Source organism: Vicia villosa, linkage group LG5, assembly GCF_029867415.1.
Source record: "Vicia villosa cultivar HV-30 ecotype Madison, WI linkage group LG5, Vvil1.0, whole genome shotgun sequence".
Taxonomy (NCBI): Eukaryota; Viridiplantae; Streptophyta; class Magnoliopsida; order Fabales; family Fabaceae; genus Vicia; species Vicia villosa.
In genome coordinates, this window is record NC_081184.1 from 165,358,605 (window position 1) to 165,377,731 (window position 19,127).

At 33.4% G+C, this 19,127-nt stretch overlaps 2 protein-coding genes across 4 annotated transcripts; both read left to right on the forward strand.

The window, feature by feature from the left end:
* The first annotated feature begins 403 nt into the window (after positions 1-403).
* On the forward strand, positions 404-1,338 carry LOC131608092 (uncharacterized). The gene is made up of 2 exons (XM_058880028.1): positions 404-880; positions 1,027-1,338. The coding sequence occupies exons 1-2, from the start codon at positions 461-463 to the stop codon at positions 1,036-1,038; spliced, it is 432 nt and encodes a 143-aa protein (XP_058736011.1). The 5' UTR covers positions 404-460; the 3' UTR covers positions 1,039-1,338.
* A 6,884-nt stretch (positions 1,339-8,222) lies between these two features.
* Positions 8,223-10,606, forward strand: LOC131608093 (uncharacterized). 3 transcript variants are annotated; one of them, XR_009285495.1, is made up of 6 exons: positions 8,223-8,383; positions 8,520-8,584; positions 9,196-9,333; positions 9,427-9,531; positions 9,612-9,965; positions 10,238-10,606. XR_009285495.1 is itself a non-coding variant. In XM_058880029.1 (5 exons), exons 4-5 carry the CDS (start codon positions 9,762-9,764, stop codon positions 10,445-10,447), a joined length of 414 nt encoding a protein of 137 aa, XP_058736012.1. In that variant the 5' UTR covers positions 8,223-8,383; positions 8,520-8,584; positions 9,196-9,531; positions 9,612-9,761; the 3' UTR covers positions 10,448-10,606. The 3 variants fall into 3 exon arrangements, 2 of the variants coding, with proteins under 2 accessions (XP_058736012.1, XP_058736013.1); XM_058880029.1 differs by having other exon boundaries at positions 9,196-9,531; XM_058880030.1 differs by lacking the exon at positions 9,196-9,333.
* The last annotated feature ends 8,521 nt before the right edge of the window (positions 10,607-19,127 follow it).

A 19,127-nucleotide genomic window follows, 5' to 3' on the forward strand; every position in this document is an offset into this window, starting at 1 on the left:
TAGAAAAATTTGTGTTTTTATTTGTAAATACACATCTAGACACAAAAACTACGTCTTTCCAAATATTTACCTCCAAAGTGATTTTGAGGAATAGGAAAACTCACCATCTAAAATGGACCACATTGGGATTCCATATTAACCATTATCAATTAGGCTTTCTCTATATGATTCTCATCTCTGCCAAATTATTAAAAGTGTCCGAACGAAATTAATTTGGTATATATTCAGTTGGCAAAATGATAAAAAGATGATGACACTATAGAATAAAATACCATAACATGCCATATTATTCAACCCACAAAAAAAAGAATATATATTCCAAAATCGTTCATTGATTGATTATGTAACGTTAACTTATCAATATTCAATACCTCACGAGTTCCTATAAATATGAGAATTCATTCTCAACATTTCAAAAGCACAAACAACAAGCAAACAAACATCACCACAAAACCAAACAATGGCCTCTGCTCAATGCTACAAAACCTGTGAACAAACCTGCCAACAGAAAACCCACCACCACCAGCAACAACATAGCTCAATCGGACAGAAGGTAACTGGCCTGTTCAAAGGCCACCACAATGATGGAACACAAACCAAAACCGAATACTATAGCGAGACAGATGTGATTTACCAACCAGGATATGTTGCCAAAAATCAAAGTAACACATGCACCGGAACACGTCACAATCACAATCACGCCGCTACTGGCACCACCGTTGTTACCGGCACCACTGTGGCAAAATGCCAAGGAAGAAATAGGAAAGAGAAGAGAAACATGTTCCAGAAGATCAAGGATGGTATATCAGGTCACAGCAGTGACAGTGGCAGTAGCAGTGATGAGTGTGACAGCGACAATGAAAACCGTCGCAGCAGAAAGGCAAGTATATAGAGATTTAGTATTATTGTTGATAAAAAAGTTTGATGATTATATTTATTTTTGTTTTTACTTTTCAAATATTTGACTTTTATAGTAAATTATTAAGTCATGTATTGAGTTCAAACTTTGTTTATGTGTGTATACAGAATTGCAATTGAGGAGCAGCTATACTGAAAATAAATTGGAGTTTGGGGATGGAAGTATTCAACTCAAAGTTCAATATAATGTGTGTGGTGATGGTTGGCAAGTATGAATAAATTGGCAACAATAAAGTATAAGTAATAGCAAAAACTCCTAAATAAAGTATCTTTAAAATAAAAATGAGGGTATGTGTGAAATTAAGCCAATGTGCTTTGCTTATGGTGCCAGTGTTAGTTTGAGACAAACCAAAAACAGATGCATGTAATGTACTTGATCGATGTTTATGTATGAATAAAACTGTATTGTGATGGTTAAAATCGGTTTTTGCTTTTTTTTAATCTTTTCCTTTTTAATGTGGTGTCTATATCATATCCAAATGATTAACAATTTGAATTTCATATTGTATGGGAATTTGAAAAACCATAGTCAAACTCAAACTAACAAGAAAATAATGTGGAGTAAATAATAATAACAATGACAATTAATAACTAAACACACAATAAACACAAATACAAGATAAAGGATGAAAAAGAACAAAGACACTTATACTTATTTTATCAGTTTGATCAAAATTGGTTTACGTCCGGAGGGAAGAGAAATTTTTCAATCTACTATGTAATAGTTATTAAATAAGTTAGAAAAAAATTAATTACATAGTAGCTATGATAACTATGTGTATATAATTTTCTTTTTATACAGGAATTTAGAGTAGTTAGCTAGCGGTTGTGGTGCCTCATCGTGTCACTGTGTTAAGAGATGACTGAGGAAAATGAGAATCGAGGGTTGGTGTGTGGCATATGTTATTTTTACCGAGACCCCATGATGGACACCAATTGTGCGTGCAAGAAATACAAACAAGATGACCCTACATACAAGAAGGATCGAATGAGGGTTTGTATCTTTTGATTATGCAAAATTAGTGAGTTTTCTTCCAACACTAGAGGTTGGGTATTTTGTAGACAGTGCTTTGGAGTTTGGGCTGGATCATGAAAAGAAAACGATATGTGGGAGGAACGGTTCTTCCTACTCGCTCCGTCTCATAATAAGTATCCCATTTGGACTATGCGCGGTTCTTAAGAAAATAATTAGATGTAGATAAAATTATATGTTTGTACAAAAATGCCCTTAGAAATAACTTTTCAATTTTTTTTAGTTTTTTAATGTAACTAGTAATAAACCCGTGCGTCCGCATGGGTTCTGGTACGGGACACACATTTGACCCAACTATACATTTAAATTAAGAAACATAATTTTGTTAAATGAACATAATTAAAGTAATTCACATTAAGTTGTGTATAAAAAAATAGGAACAACAACAAAGCACTTGAATTAGAGAAATAAATCATATTAATTAAAATTAAATTATAAAATATCAAAATATTAATTGATAAAATAAAAAATCGGGATGAAAGATTAATGTTTATGTTTTAAAAAACAACTATTGTTAAAAAAAACTATTAAATACATACTGTGTAAAAAAACAATTGTGAAAAATAGAAAAAAAAATTATTTTTTTTAGGAATGATAGAGTTATAATAAAAGGATTATAAAGTTTAAAAAATGAGACAGATAAATATCTAAAATTAGAATTAGTGAAAATCAATAGAAAAATAAATTTACAAAAAAGCCTAAAATAAAAATGATCTAAAACAATTAAGTTTAATGTTGTATTTATTAAATTTTGGAATATAATTTAAAATATATAAAAACGAAAATTCAGTAGTACAATTGACATGAGTTATAAATTTATTTTCTTTAATCGTACAAAAATATAAAAATCCGTGAGTTTGCATGGATTTTGGTATGATTACCCGTGCCTTCACATGATACGGGTGTGTTACCTGTGCGTTCGCAAGAGTGGTGGTGTGATATGCACTTTTTTTTTTTAAATGTAATAATGTGTGAATAAGAAAAACAAAATAGTTTTACCGAAGTAGTTTTTTATTTTTAAAAGAAAGACATATTTTTATGATAAAAAACAAAATTCTATAAATTTTTCAATTTTTAAAAGAAAGGCATGAATAATATATATTTCAATTATTTATATATTATTTTAAAAATTATGTTTTGCATTTTAAATTAAAAATAATTTAAAAAATATATATTAAATACATAATTAATTAAAAAACAACTAATTTTTCTCGTATTTGGATTCATACATTATTTTTAATATTTTATTTTTATTTTCTTTAATTGTACAAAAAATATAATAACCTATGCTTTTATTCGAATTTTGACATGGTTACTCGTACGTTCATATGGTACTGGTATGTTACCTGTGCGTTCACACATATTTTAGCCTGATTACACATGCTTCACACAGATTTTAGCACAATTACACATGCATTTACACGGTACATATGTGTCACTCGTGCGTTCGCACGGGTACAAGTATGATACGTTGAATTGTCTTCGGATGTTTTTAGAAATTAAAAAAAGAATAAGAAATTAAAATTTACTTTAGAGGAAGTGTTATAGATAAATTTAATTTATAAGATATTTTTAGTAGAAAAAGAAACGAAAAAGGCATATAGTAAAAATGTTTTAAAAATAAGAATAAAATACAACTTTAAGGTTATATTAAAATTATTAGGTAAATAAAGAATGAAACCAAAATAACATGTGACGTGTGAAAATATGAAACTTACAAATATTGGACTGTCATATTTTAAAACTCTAATCGTTGCTCGTTCATTCCCTCTTCTCCATTCTCATAATATTCATTGTATAAGAGCTCTTTAAAAGTGATATTTTTAATGTGATTAAAGTAAAAATTAAACACTTGTAAAAATTTAATTATTATAAATATTAAGATGTAATATATTTTCGTTTTTTAATATATATATATATATATATATATATATATATATATATATATATATATATATATATATATATATATATATATATATATATATATATATATATATATATATATATATGTAAATTAAATCTCACTATTAATCAGCATACCATTGATTCACTAAGTTACAAACATTCTCTATTGTACCACTTAATATATACATATTGAAGGATACTAAACATTTTTTATCTTAAAATAATATCAATTTATTATTATTTAAGCAAATCACATTTATCATTGTTACATTAATTTCAAATAATATGAGAGTAAATAATTAATAAAATGGTTAAGCATATTTTATTTCCAATTATAAATTTATTAAGGAAATAGAATAATTTGTTTTAAAGAAATTTGACACGGGCAGAGCTATTGCTGGATTAGGCATATCTCCCCCTAAACTTCAAATTAATGTTGTAGTTTGATTTGCAAGAAACAAAATGAATACAAAATCAAACAGTTATTGGCAGTGCAACACATGTAATAAGAATCACAAAACTATATTAGTTTAGAACATGTGAAAGTACAAGATGAAGTTGAAAAGAAGTTACCAGCTGAACTATCCAATGCTAACTAACTCCTAACTGATTTTCTGTTAAGCTTTTTCAGTTAGTTATTTGTTAGTTAGGAAACTGTTATAGAGTTGCAATAGAGCTGTATAAATAGTTGAACCTACTTCTATTGTAACTATTGAGAAAGAGTGATCAATATACATAAAGTTTTCTCTGCAACTTTATCTTCTTCTTCTTCATATGAACAATGGTATTTCACCATTGATTTTTACATGGTATCAGGAGCAAGATCTCCACCATTGTCTTCCGCTTCTCATCACCTTTCTCTTTCACTCTATATTTTGTCTCGATCCACTATTTTTCCTGTTAATCAACACCTTGTTGATTACTCTTGATCTGTTCTTGATTTCTTTTCTGTTACAACTTCAAGAATTATTCTCATTTTGCAACCATGCCTGCAACTAATCCCGGTGACTGTGGCTCTCCGACCACCGTCCATTCTTCCCGGGAATATCAAACTGATATACTCAGTCCCTACTTCATGCACCCCAGCGAAAACCCTGGTAACATTCTCACCACCCCTCTCTTATCTGGTCCCAATTATCACTCTTGGTCACGCGCTGTGCAAGTTGCACTACGATCCAAACACAAGCTTCACTTTATCAATGGCGCTTTGCCTCGTCCACCTGATGAAGACCGTGATTTCATCGCATGGGATAGATGCAACACCATGATCATGTCATGGATCAGCAATTCAGTAGACCCAGAAATCTCTCAAAGCATCCTATGGATGGAGACTGCTGCAGACATTTGGAAGGAACTCAAAGAAAGATTTTACCAAGGTGATATTTTTCGCATTTCTGATTTACAAGAGGAGATTTATACGTTGAAACAAGGTGACTGCACCATTTCTACTTACTATACGAAGATGAAGAAACTATGGCAAGAACTTGACAACTTTCGTCCCATTCCACACAATGGTTGTGCTGATGCATGTATCGTGCTTGATAAAATGCGTCAATATCGAGATAATGACCAGGTTATACGATTCCTCAAGGGCCTCAATGAGCAATATGCAGCTGTGAGGTCCCAGATTATGCTCATGGAACCCCTCCCTAACATTGGAAAGGTGTACTCATTGCTTGTCCAACAAGAACGCCAATCCTCTATCCAACTTGAAGAATCCAAGATTCTTGCTGTGTCAAACAATCCATCCACCAATCAGTATCCCAACAGAAATTTTCCTCCACAATCTCAAAGAGGAAGAGGTGGCAGACACAATTTTGGTCGAGGGAGAGGCAGAAACAATCGCATTTGCACTCATTGTGGTATGACTAATCATACCATTGATCAATGCTTCAAGAAGCATGGCTTCCCTCCACATATGCAGCAAGGAGCATCTGTGAACAATTGTCAGAACAATGGTGAAGAAGAGGACATCAAATCCATAGCTTATGATGAGGAGCATACTGAACCTGAAAAAGGGTATTTGTCCTTCACTCCAGAACAGCATAAGGCCTTGCTATCAATGCTCCAACAGTCATCTCATATCCAGTCTCATAGTGTAAACCAAATCACCACCAATTCATCTGACCAAACAGGTATTGTTTGCACCATACATGATTTACATAACTCAAATCATTCATTCATTCTAGATACAGGAGCCACTGATCACATATGCCATTCATTGAATTTGTTTCAAGTCATTAAGAAAATCAAACCTCTACATATTAAGTTACCTAATGGCACACTGGCCTCTACAGAATATGCTGGAACCATAGTCTTTGATAATAGGTTCTATCTCACCAATGTCCTCTACTTTCCTAATTTTGCCTTCAATCTGATATCTGTCCCAAAAATCACTCAATATTTGAACTGTTCTTTGTTATTTGATGGCTCTAAATGTTCTATACAGGACTCTTCATCCAAGAGAATGATTGGTGTAGCTGAGATGAATCATGGCCTATATGTGCTTACTCAACCTTCCATCAGCTCTATGACCACCCTCCCCAACCATTGTAGTAAAATTCTTTGTAAATCCATTAATACAATTACCAATTGTAATAAACATGATGATGGTAATTTGTGGCATATGAGGTTTGGCCACCCTTCTGTAGATAAACTGCATGAAATCAATAAAATTTTCCATTTTGCCAAATATACAAAATCTATTTTACCTTGTGGTACTTATTTTTATGCCAAGCAAAAATGGTTACCCTTCCCTACCAGTTCCAGTATATCCACCAGCACTTTTGATTTAGTCCACATGGACATTTGGGGACCCTTATCCATTCAATCCTTGTCAGGTTTCAAATACTTCTTAACAGTTGTAGATGATAAAAGTAGATATACCTGGATTTTTTTGATGAAACTGAAGTCTGAAACTGTCACTCTTGTCAAAAACTTTGTCCACACGGCTTCAACATAATTCAACACCAAAATCAAATGTATTAGAAGTGACAATGGTCCTGAATTTAAACTCACTTCCTTTTATAATGATCATGGCATTTTTCACCAAACCTCATGTGTTGGCACCCCTCAACAAAATGGCATTGTTGAGAGGAAACATCAACACCTACTAGCCATTACTCGAGCTCTTTTATTTCAGTCTAACCTGCCCAAGATATTTTGGGCACATGCCATCAGTCATTCAGTCCACATAATTAACAGGCTACCAACACCCTACTTGTCACAAAAATCTCCCTTCCATGTTTTGTATAATGAAGTCCCTGATGTGTCCAATCTCAAAGTTTTTGGTTCCTTATGCTTTGCCACTACCCTTCCTGCTCATAGAAAGAAACTTGACCCTAGATCAAAGAAATGCATACATCTTGGTTTTAAACCTGGTGTCAAAGGCTTCATTCTATTTAACCTCCACTCAAAAGAACTATTCCTTTCTAGAGATGTCATATTTTTTGAACATATTTTCCCTTATCAAAATGTCACTGATAACAATCTTGCATCTCATGTTCATCATAACTATCTTCCTTATGATGACACTTTCCTTGACACATTCATAGACCCAGTGGACAATACCCTATCAGACAATACCACAATCCCTCACCTTTCCACATCTACCACTGAACACCTTTATAATCCTCTGACTCAGCCATTTGTATCACCCATAGAACAAAACAATACCCCAGTTTCTCAGTCCCACTACAACATTTTTCACTTTAGGCAACGGAAGAATAGGCAACGGCTAGAAAACCGCCCTTAAAGGTATAATAGACTACGCTTTTAAATGTGTTCGTGAGTTTCTATACAACAGCTGGAAAACCGTCCCTTATTTACTTCGCGCTACGGTTTTCAAAATGCGGGCATAACGTAACCGTTGTCTATTCATCATAAGCGACGTGGATAGAATTTAACCGTCCCGTATACTTTTTATGCCGCGGTTATGAAAAGCGACGTGGATAGAATTTAACCGTCCCGTATACTTTTTATGCCGCGGTTATGAAAGCGTGGTTGCATATTTTATTGAAACAACACTTTAAAAGCGCGGCTTATTATAATTTAAGTTATTTGCCATCTTATTAAATGTAGAATAGGGGGAATCGAACCCAGTCCTTGAAGGTTATTTTATTTGTATTATATTTTTTTAATGTGATTAATATAAATATGAAAAATTAATTTAGTCAAAATGTACATCCTAAGATTCGAATTCAGGTTTTTATCAACAACAGAATTTTTCAGCGCCACTACACCACACATGATTTCTTGTAACAGTTTGAACCTTTATTTAATATATACATATATCTATATTTAACGTTTTTTATTTTTATAAAACTTTCATTGATTGTGAAAAACTTGAAACCCTAAACTTTCTTTCTCTATACAAATTACAGAGTTGTGTCGTTTCCTCTCTCGCTCTCCATTACGCCTTTCTCTGTAACTCACTCGTTAACTCTCTCACGCCGGCCACTATTCTCCGCCATTGCACGCTTTCCACTGCTCATGTTACATCATTTACTGCAATACCTCTCAAAAGTAAGTTTCTCCTTTTCACTCTCAAGTTCATAATCTTCCTCATGAAGACCTCCGACCACCACACTCCTTTGTTCTTCTTCTATTTCATTTACTTCTCTATTTTGAGTACCTTCTTTTTTCTTATTTGTGAAAATAGAAGCAGTTAGACAGGACCACCGCCTCAGACTCCCTCGTATTGTTGTGCAGTATTTTTCTCCAAGGGTGAGTCTCATTGTTCTTGAAAATACACAGATACTTAAATTGTGTTCATGCTACATCTTTGTTTTCATTTGCAATAGAAATGCAATTAGAACCTAATTATGGAATATGTAAGGGAAGTTAGGGATTTTCCATTTAAATTGAAGGTTGGATGACAAATCATTAGAGGAAATAAAACTAAAAATAAGCAGCAGTTGGACCTGTGTTATTAACTACATGTGTTTCTTCCTACATCTTCATAAGGTTTTGTGATTGGCCGTGTTTTTGATAGTTGATCTCTGCTTGGAATATGTGCTGTATCTTAACATATTCAAATTAGTTAACTTTGTGTTTAAAATCTGTTGATTGTAGTATATAGAAAGAAACAAAGTGTATTTTTGTTTATTAATAATGAATTATGAATGAGTTCCAATTCAGTATTTTTGTTGAGGTAAATTAGGGAGATAGAATTATAATTACAAGGTATCATTCAAACTTCATGTTATCTTACTTTTTGCATTGTTTATAAAATCATAAAGAGCTTAAAAGTTATAGATTATCCAAGTGTGTATTTTTGGAAATTTGTCTTAAAAGGCTAATGGGCTTGATTCTAATTACTAGTATTCATGTTGCAGAATTTATACCAAGGTCTCTGAATCTATTTCCTCGATTATCGAGAGACCTTATCATATGAATAACACTAAGGACTTAATTTTGGGTTTGTAACCTTAGACCTCAACTTCAAAAGTAGTCTTTTAGAAATAACAAATCTGGTATGGTATTTGTGTGTGATTCTCTATATAATGTGTTTTTTCAATCTCTTATTAATTAATATTTGGTTTTTTAATATATGAATATTAATGTAGCGGGAAAAAAAGGATGGACAAGAAGTCACTCAAGCTGAGATGTTTATTGAAACTCGAAAAAGTCGTAAGGGAAAATAAGTGGATGAGGAAACCCAATTTACGATTGTAAGTTATATTTATAATATCCATTTTAATTGCACATGTAGTTTTTAATTTTGTTCAAAAATAATAGTTTGATATATTAGGATAAACTTCAAGAGTCTATTGAAAATTCAACTGAAGTTGGAACACAAACATTTCAATCATTGTTTGGAAAAGAAAAGCCCGGTAGAGTGAGATGTTATGGAAGAACTGTTACACCATCATTGTTGAAAAAGAATGAAGAAATTTCTTTAATGAAAATGCAATATGATGGTAAAATTTCTGACATGACACAAAAGATGGGAGCAATGGAGGCGCTTTTGAAAAGCATGTATATGCAACAAAATCCGCATTTAAGTGAAGAGGAAGTAGATGAAAAGATGAGAGAAGCTTTGCACAATGATAATATTCCAACACCACGCTCATCGACATCAACCTATGCTCCGGATAATCAAAAGGTATCACAATTGATTAATCAAAATCGACATTTATTATTTTAAGTGTCAAGTTTCTATTTCTTTAGTGTTTTGATGGGTAAGATTTATGTATAAATTTCATTAAGATTTGTGGTTAATGATGTTTAAAAATTTGGTTATTATGTTCAATGCATGCTTAGTAAATTACTGCACTTTGCATAGAAATAAATTTGCTTCTTTGGTGTCTTTAACTTTAAAAAAGTAATTTTTTAATGTTTGTATTAATTTACAAGTTTTTTTCTTCATATTTTCAGGTTAGAAACGAAGATGATCCTCTGGATGAACAAGATGAAGATCTCCAAGATGACGACGATCTTTATTATGATCAAGATGATGAGGATCTTCAATATGATCAAGATGAGGATCTTCAATATGATCAAGATGACATTCTTCAAGATGACGATTCTCTACATGATGATTCTCATGATCCTCAATACAATGAATGTGATGAAGACCTTCATTGATTCGAATATGAACAATTATATTTTGTTTTATGGAGTTACATAAGTCAACTAGTTAGTTTATTACATTTCAAAGAGTTTGGATTTATTTTGAAAATTTTATTCTTACATTTCAAAGAGTTGATTACACTTCAACTTATTAATTAATACTTCATATTGATATTTTTTGATCAATTTATATACATGTGTTTCTTCTCTTTTGATTAATAATATTCACATATAATCTATAGGAATAAAATAAAGGTTTATGACTGAAATGTATCACCATATAAATGTATAGGAAATTTTTTACTAATTAAATTTAAAGCTATAGAAGTTACAGCATTTACCTCTTTTTTTTTTAATTCATAGGCAACGGTTTTTACTTGTTGCTTATTAAAAACCGTGGACTTTTCCTAAGTTTTAGGCACGGTTTAGCGTATTTCGTATCAATGAAACTATACATTAGCTACGGTTTCCGTTTGTTGCTTTTTACCAACCGTTGCAGATTCTTGTTTTGGAGACGGTTATTTTGTGTTGTTACTATAAAACCGCGGCTTAACACTACAACTAAAACCGTGGACTTTTGATGTTTCTGGCGACGGTGTTTTGAATCCGTGGGTAAAAATAGAAAAACCGCCCTCTAAATGAATAGGCAACGGGCGTTTATTCCACAGCTGAAAAACCGCCCCCTAAAGTCTTAGGCTACGGTTATTGCACTTTAGACCGCGGTTTTGCGTTGTTGCCAGAGGTCATTTTTGTTGTAGTGTCCCCTATGCAAGGTACACATGCCACAGTACCATCTCAGTCAAGCCATCCTACCCCTGCACCTATTCAATCGAGTCCTCCCATCACTCAGCCTAGTAGACAGTCTACAAGACAAACACACCTCCCCAAACACCTTCAAGACTACCATTGTTACTTACTGAGTAACACACAACATGATTCATCATCATCTACACTTCATTCCTCTTCTAAATGTAAGTATCCTATTTCTTCATCTCTTTCATATAATAATATCTCTCCCTCATATCATCATTTCATTTCCAATATTTCCCATATATCTGAACCTACATGCTATGAGACTGCTATATGTGATGCAAATTGGAAGCATGCTATCAAGACTGAACTGTCTGCTTTGGAAAAGAACAATACTTGGACTCTGGTTCCTTTGCCTCCTCAGAAACATGCTATTGGTTGTAAATGGGTGTTCAAACTCAAACTACATGCTAATGGCTCCATTGAGAGGTATAAAGCAAGACTGGTTGCCAAGGGCTTCACTCAGACTGAAGGTATTGATTACATGGACACTTTCAGCCTAGTTGTGAAAATGACAACCATTCGGGTCTTACTTGCCATTGCAGTCGTTCAACAATGGCCCCTATATCAATTGGATGTCAATACAGCCTTTCTTCATGGTGATCTGAATGAAGAAGTGTATATGACTCCACCACCTGGGTTGCACACTCCTTCAAGTCAACATGTTTGCAAACTGCAGAGGTCACTCTATGGCCTCAAGCAAGCCAGCAGACAATGGAATACTAAGTTAACTGACACTCTTATTTCTTGTGGATATGTTCAATCCAGGTCTGATTATTCCCTCTTTACAAAACTTAGATCTCATGGTTTCATAGTTATTCTTGTGTATGTGGATGATCTAGTTTTAGGGGGGACTGATGCCAAAGAAATTGAACATATCAAAGCCACTCTAGATGATAAGTTCAGCATTAAAGACTTGGGAGCCCTCAAATACTTCTTAGGATTTGAAGTAGCAAGAACACAAGCTGGAATATCACTGTGCCAAAGGAAATATGTATTGGACTTAATCACAGATGCAGGGCTACTAGGGGTAAAACCCTGCAACACACCTATGCAACCACAACTACAGCTGCACAAATCCTCAGGAGAACTCATATCCAATCCTACAGCTTATAGAAGACTTGTTGGAAGATTATTATACCTAACTCATAGCAGACCTGATATTGCTTATATTGTAAGTAAGCTCAGTCAATTCCTTGATGCACCAACAAATGAACATATGCTGGCAGGATTACACACTCTGAAATACCTCAAACAAAGCCCTGGACAAGGCCTATTTTTCAGTGCCACTTCACCTTTGACACTTAAAGGTTTCTCAGATTCAGATTGGGGGGCTTGTCCCGACACTAGGAGATCTACCACATGATTTTGCTTCTTTCTTGGGAGTTCCTTGATCAGTTGGAAGAGTAAGAAACAAACTGTGGTGTCCAGGTCTTCATCAGAGGCAGAGTATAGGACTCTAGCACATACTACTTGTGAAGGACAATGGCTCAAGTACTTGTTGCAAGACTTTCACATAGAACACTCAAAGCCTATCATCATCTATTGTGACAATAAATCTACATTACACATAGCTGCCAACCCTGTATTTCATGAGAGGACAAAACACATAGAGATTGACTGCCATGTGGTTAGAGACAAAGTCCAAACAGGTCTCATTCATTTGCTGCATGTATCTTCACAAGAACAGGTTGCTGACATACTGACTAAACCTTTGCATCCAGGTCCATTTCAAACTTTACAAACCAAGCTATGAATGATTAACATCTTCTCTAGCTTGAGGGGGGATGTGAAAGTACAAGATGAAGTGGAAAAGAAGTTACCAACTGAACTATCCAATGCTAACTAAATCCTAACTGATTTTCTGTTAAGCTTTTTCAGTTAGTTATTTGTTAGTTAGGAAACTGTTATAGAGTTGCAATAGAGCTGTATAAATAGTTGAACCTACTTCTATTGTAACTATTGAGAAAGAGTGATCAATATACATAAAGTTTTCTCTGCAACTTTATCTTCTTCTTCTTCATATGAATAATGGTATTTCACCATTGATTTTTACAGAACATATATGACAGGAAGAATGATAACAATTTTTCATGTCAACCAACTATATAGTAAAAGAGACATGTTATATGATGGAGACTTGTATTGTAGAATTCACTTGCTGATGTGGTCATCAGCATACTATTTACCAAATAAAGGCCACCGAAGACACAAAAGATGGCCAAAAAATGGTTATGACACAAAGCAAACTTAGAAATGATTTCCGGTTCCTGATGCCACTGAAAAAAGAATTAAAATACAACCTATAGCATACATTTATAGATTCACATATGATAAACTGTAAAAACTTAAAATATTTAACAACATAAAATAATAGAGCAAATGACTATAAGTGTAGAGCCCTTGGAAGTAACATCAAATGAGTTGGAATAAAAGAATTGAGTTGTATTTGAGCATTGATTGTGCTGCAGACTACAGGTTCAGGTTTTACCAAGGTCATCATCCCTTACTTTTATGAATTCTCAGTTGTCTGGATTGTCTTAGAATGGACAGCCTGCCATGATGTATAACTCTTTAACATCAATTGTCCCAGTTGATGCAGCAGAAATCCATGGGCCAACCTCAGCTTCATCAACAACAACAACAACAACAACAACAACAATCCCAACTACAAGCATCTGTTCATCATCAACAACAACAGTCTCCGAGAATGCTAGGACCTTCAGTCCAAAAAACACTAAGTTTAACATAATGAGCACATTAAAAAAAACATACTTGACATTTGAATGAAACCATGATTATTGTTAGTATGGACATTTCAGTACCCTGAAAATGTTCTTTTCATGACCTCTAGAAATAGCTCCGGTTAAAATAATGACCATACGGAAGAAGGTATAACAATACCGTAATTACTTCACACTCATCATATGCACTTGCCTCATCAACACGCTCTTTAATGTGTAACTATCGCACTTGATCTGAATGAGAAAATTGAATAGGTATGACGTACCGACGAAAGATTTACCGAATCAGACATACCACACTTGATCTGAATGAGAAAATTGAATAGGTATGACGTACCGACGAAAGACTTACCGAATCAGATGTACCGATGATTATCTGCGGTTATTTGCTTGATTCGGGCATTGAAGAAGAACCGACGAAAGACTTATCCAAACCAATTGCTGTACCACTGAGAAATTCATTATCTGTAACATCTAAAAAGGAATTCTTTTTCCTATTGGCTTCTCCTAAAGTAATGAAATTGGTATTTTCTGTAGCCCGCCGGCGAATCTTCAGGTAGCCGAACTTTCCCGCACCTACTAAATCTCTCAATTCTCCAAAAGCAAAAACATGTCCTGTGATAAAACTTATGATATTAGCAGCATAAAAGAATGCTTCTATAACATGTGTTGCATACATAGTCTGTTTCAATTATTCACCAGTTTAAGATGATTTTGCTAGTTTTTATTGTTTGGATTTTCACACGAAAAGAGATAGAAAGCAGTAGAGGATAGGTGCAATCATGTTTATTTATCACTGTTGGATGCAGCTAAGGACAATGGGAAAGACCTGCACCAAATCAACTGCTATCCGCATGAAAACCTGTAGCATGCCGCATAAAATTCGGTTCAGTACAATATCAAAATAAACGTTGAAGGATGGACAAATTACACATTTGTTTTGTCTATAAAAGCTACTTTCATCTGCAGAATCAAATAATTGTTGAAGTAAACATTACTATAGGAAATCAAAAAGGGATTTTATGATACATAAATCAAAACAGAAATATGAGGGGATGGAACAATTGAAAAGATGAGATCTTTATGCTTACATTGGTGGAAAATTCAAGTTGATCAAAGATAAAAATATATATTACAACAGGGAATTTATAGTCCTGTTGGAAAGTCAGGGTGTGTTTCACGATGAAATTACAACATGCATATGCAGTATCAGGAAAAACATACTTTGTCAACTGTATAGCCTCCTTCATTGTTCGATCATAAGCCTCTGCAATATTTCCCGAGGAGAACAGTGTCATATGCATTAGAATGTGTAGGTGTTGGAATACACAGGCATATGCAACGAAATTGAACATATAGCCCACATCTTACAAAAACTGTAATTAACAGGCATTCGAGTGCGACAAGAGCGTGCATTTCCAGAAGAATAAGAGTTGCACTCCTCAAAAGGATCCAGAGATTGATCGAGTTGAGAAGATTTGAGTTTTCAAAGCATTAGTTTATAAATAAAGATGATATTATTAAGGCTGCTCTAACAGGTTTCTCATTGTAAGGCTGAATAAGTCTTATTTCTACTACACTAAATCAAAGTATAGAGCACAATTATGAATCTTACTTTGATAATTTGAATCTCTCTCCCTATGTCATTAACATTCAAACTCTTACGCTAAGAATAACCACATGACCACTGTATGAGTGCACATTTTGTTTCGGGTTTAACGACACTGTTAGTTTCTTCTTACCACATTGAGTTGGATGAGCATGGAACAACTACAAAACATATCACTACAAATTGATTTCAAACCAGACTACTGCGGTTAACCCGGTCGAAATCGACTAACCAAGCATCACATCGATAGATTACAAATTAAGCTAATCTAATTAAAAACCATATCAGGAAGTTGCTGCAGTGTCAAGACTCAAATTGACATTAAAAATAAATATTAGAGGAAAAATTATGAAATTCCAAAATATCCTTTAATTTTTCACATTACAGTGCATACCAAAAGATCTACTTATATGACCTCGGAATGTCTATCTCCACTTTCCCCGCTGTTTGTTATGGAAGAAAATTCTAAGCAAAAAATTCAATGGTAGAAATGACATTTAAGTCATAAGCAAAAAATTCTAAGATTACTTATATGCAAAACCAGCTACTTGAAATACATGAGGGGTTAATTCTCTAAGAGACTCCATTACCAAAACTGAGGCAGGGTGTGAGCAGCAATGCAATTTCAATATTGTGCTAAGATCATATTTTTGTCCTGATACTAATATACTGACCTGAAAACAAACATTGTTATACTACAAGCACTGCATATCGAAGAAAATTAGAACTTGTAATAAGTTCTATAAACCATTTCAATAATAACACAACACGTGAAACAAAAACCATTGCTCAAAACTAAGATGATGTTGGTTCTAAAACTATTATACAACTTCCCTTTTGAACACGATGAAAAGTTATGCAAGAAAGAACTATATGCTCAAACCTTCCATCTACTCATCAACATCGCAGCAGTAATTTTTTCCGTATATTCCCGCAATATAAAGACTCCAACAGGCTGCAACGTAATCACAACTGCATTTTAAAATCATGAACCATATTCTCAAATTAGACAATTTACTTCATTGGTTTTTACTTTAGTAACAAAACCTGAAAAATCAAAAAGTTGAAGTAGTTGATGATACAAAACTCAGGCTTCCGACTGTCCCACCTCTACTGCGAACTATACCAAAAAAAAGGATATCAGAAAAAGCCAACATCTTGGTTAGATTATCTGAAACTCCATAAAATTTATTGAAACATGTTATATAAATTGTTGTTACAGCTGTTGAATGTAAATGTTACTTTTGAATTTAGAAAATTAAATTCCAATTTCCATTTGAGGAATATCAAAATCAAATACATGTGAAAAACAACTAAAAAGTATAATCTACCATAGATACAACATCTCACCATCACCAGCAACATCTTCTAGCTCATACTTCCTAAAACAGACACCTTTCCGAAATAAATCACCTTATCGAAGGTGAAAAACCTATCAATGTATTTTCCAACGATATCCTGAGACACTATAACAATAAAACATCAACAACCACAAATCTGAAACAAAAAAATTAAGAAAGTCATTGGTATAGAACTTTAATCAAACACTTTGCAGGCAACCTGTTTAAAGTCAATATTTGAAGGAACAAAACACTAACAGGGTTTATACCATATATGAAAGTCAATGATTTGGTCTGAACAAAGTTGCCCCCAAAGAGATTTGAAACCCTCTAATTCAATACATTTTAACAAACATGAGAGATACAGTATAAACAAAAACCATATTTTCTCTAATTGTACAACAAATAAACCAAAAACCATGAAGTTCACAATCATATTAACAGAGCAAATCAAAAAAATAAGGTTGAAATCTAATTTGATTCAGAATAATAACCGGCAACCACCGCGACCAAACACCGACGATAAATCCATCATCGAAAGTCATAAATATCGTCGTTTGCGTTTCAGCTCTAACCATCATCACCCAACGAAAAACGTAGATCATCCAAAAAAATACTCTTATGAGCTATATCTTCATGATCTGTTAATTTCACCCTACAAAATGTTAAAATGAAGAAGATGCAAAACTTCAGATCTTAGAAAAGAAAGAGAAAAAGGACGAGAGAGATCAAGTAAGAAGAAGTGTTGTTGATGTATTTTGACAGCGGTCTTCCACATCTCTTTTCGGTCGTTGATGTCGTTAATCATCTCGAAAGATCTTGCCATTTCTAAAGTCTTTGAATATGGTAATTGAGGCTGTAGAAAATCAAAGGCGAAGATTGATGGGTGTGAGAAGAGAAAAGCTTGATGAAAAGGTGATGGGTTTGTATCGATTTAGAGAAACCCATGTTTGCAAGCAAGGCCAAACATTCAGACTGAGACTAAGATAGGAAAGAGATGGGAAAGAGGAAGGTGAAGTGATTAGACATGTTAAGTAAAGTAAACAGTATATTGGGTTTTCAAGAAAAATAGTAGATGGAAAAGTTTATTTTATGTTCACTTATGCAAGAAAGAAATTTTGAAAAAAAAGAACCAAAATAATTCGTTGGGAGACGCAAGATTGTAGCATGGGAAGAAGAGGAAGGGATGCAATTCAAAGAAGCAAGCCACGTGGATCAACAACAAAGCAAAGGGGCATATTGGTCATTTCCAGAACATTAAACTTTCTTATATTGTAGATTACCATTGAGCCACTAAAAGGCAACTATGATCATAATTATACCATTTGGTACCGCTTGAGTATAACAAAAGCTTTTGTATACCAACCAATCAGTATACATGCAGTAAAAAAATGTAATCAATCACTATAGAAATCAATCAATTAATGTGTGTACATGAAGTAAAGAAATCACTAATTTTTTCACTCTCACTTTCCAAATTCTCCCGCCACTGAATATAATTTCCCACTTTCTTTTACCAAATCACTAAATTTTCCCACCAAAGCTTTTGTATATATAGAGCATTATTAAGACTATTTTTTTTATTTTTAGAATGGAGTTTAATTTAGGGATACCTGATCTTAATATTGATATTTCAAATGTTGAATTTGCACAAATTCAAATTCCAGATCTAAATATTAATCCAAATGATGCATCAAATAACCTTTCTTTTTTTTATATCTTAGTTTATTTATTGTAAATTTATAAAAAAAATTTTTAAATTTATACAACAAGTATTAGAAATTTATGTTGCAAGTATATTCAAGAAATAATTTAAAAAAAAAATCATGAGAGAGATGTGACTAAAAGTTAGAGAGAGTATTAAGTTAGGAGTAGCATGTGTTGTCAAAACATTTGGAGTGTAAATATAAATAAGGGTAGTATTGGAAAAAAGTACTTAAATACTGCATTGGGATTCTAAAGGGACAATTATTTTGAGACATGAAAAAAGTGGAAATGGAACACTTATTATGAGACGGAGGGAGTAACAAGTATGTGGGAGGAATGGTTCTTCCTCCTAGATTGGAGGAAAAATTTCTTTTTTTGCAGACATGACAAAAACTGGAAAAATCCAAGATATCTCATGCTACGTGTTGGTGAGATGGACCTGCAATAGACATGGGTTTGAGTCGGGCGACCAAAGCCATAATCGG

What these genes read in the sequence shown, in the direction of transcription:
- LOC131608092 (XM_058880028.1), top strand. Translation starts at nt 461, where the DNA reads ATGGCCTCTGCTCAATGCTACAAAACCTGTGAACAAACCTGCCAACAG.
- LOC131608093 (XM_058880029.1), top strand. Translation starts at nt 9,762, where the DNA reads ATGAAAATGCAATATGATGGTAAAATTTCTGACATGACACAAAAGATG. An exon ending in ATGCTCCGGATAATCAAAAG is followed by an intron (nt 9,966 to 10,237) that starts GTATCACAATTG and finishes TCATATTTTCAG; the next exon opens with GTTAGAAACGAAGATGATCC.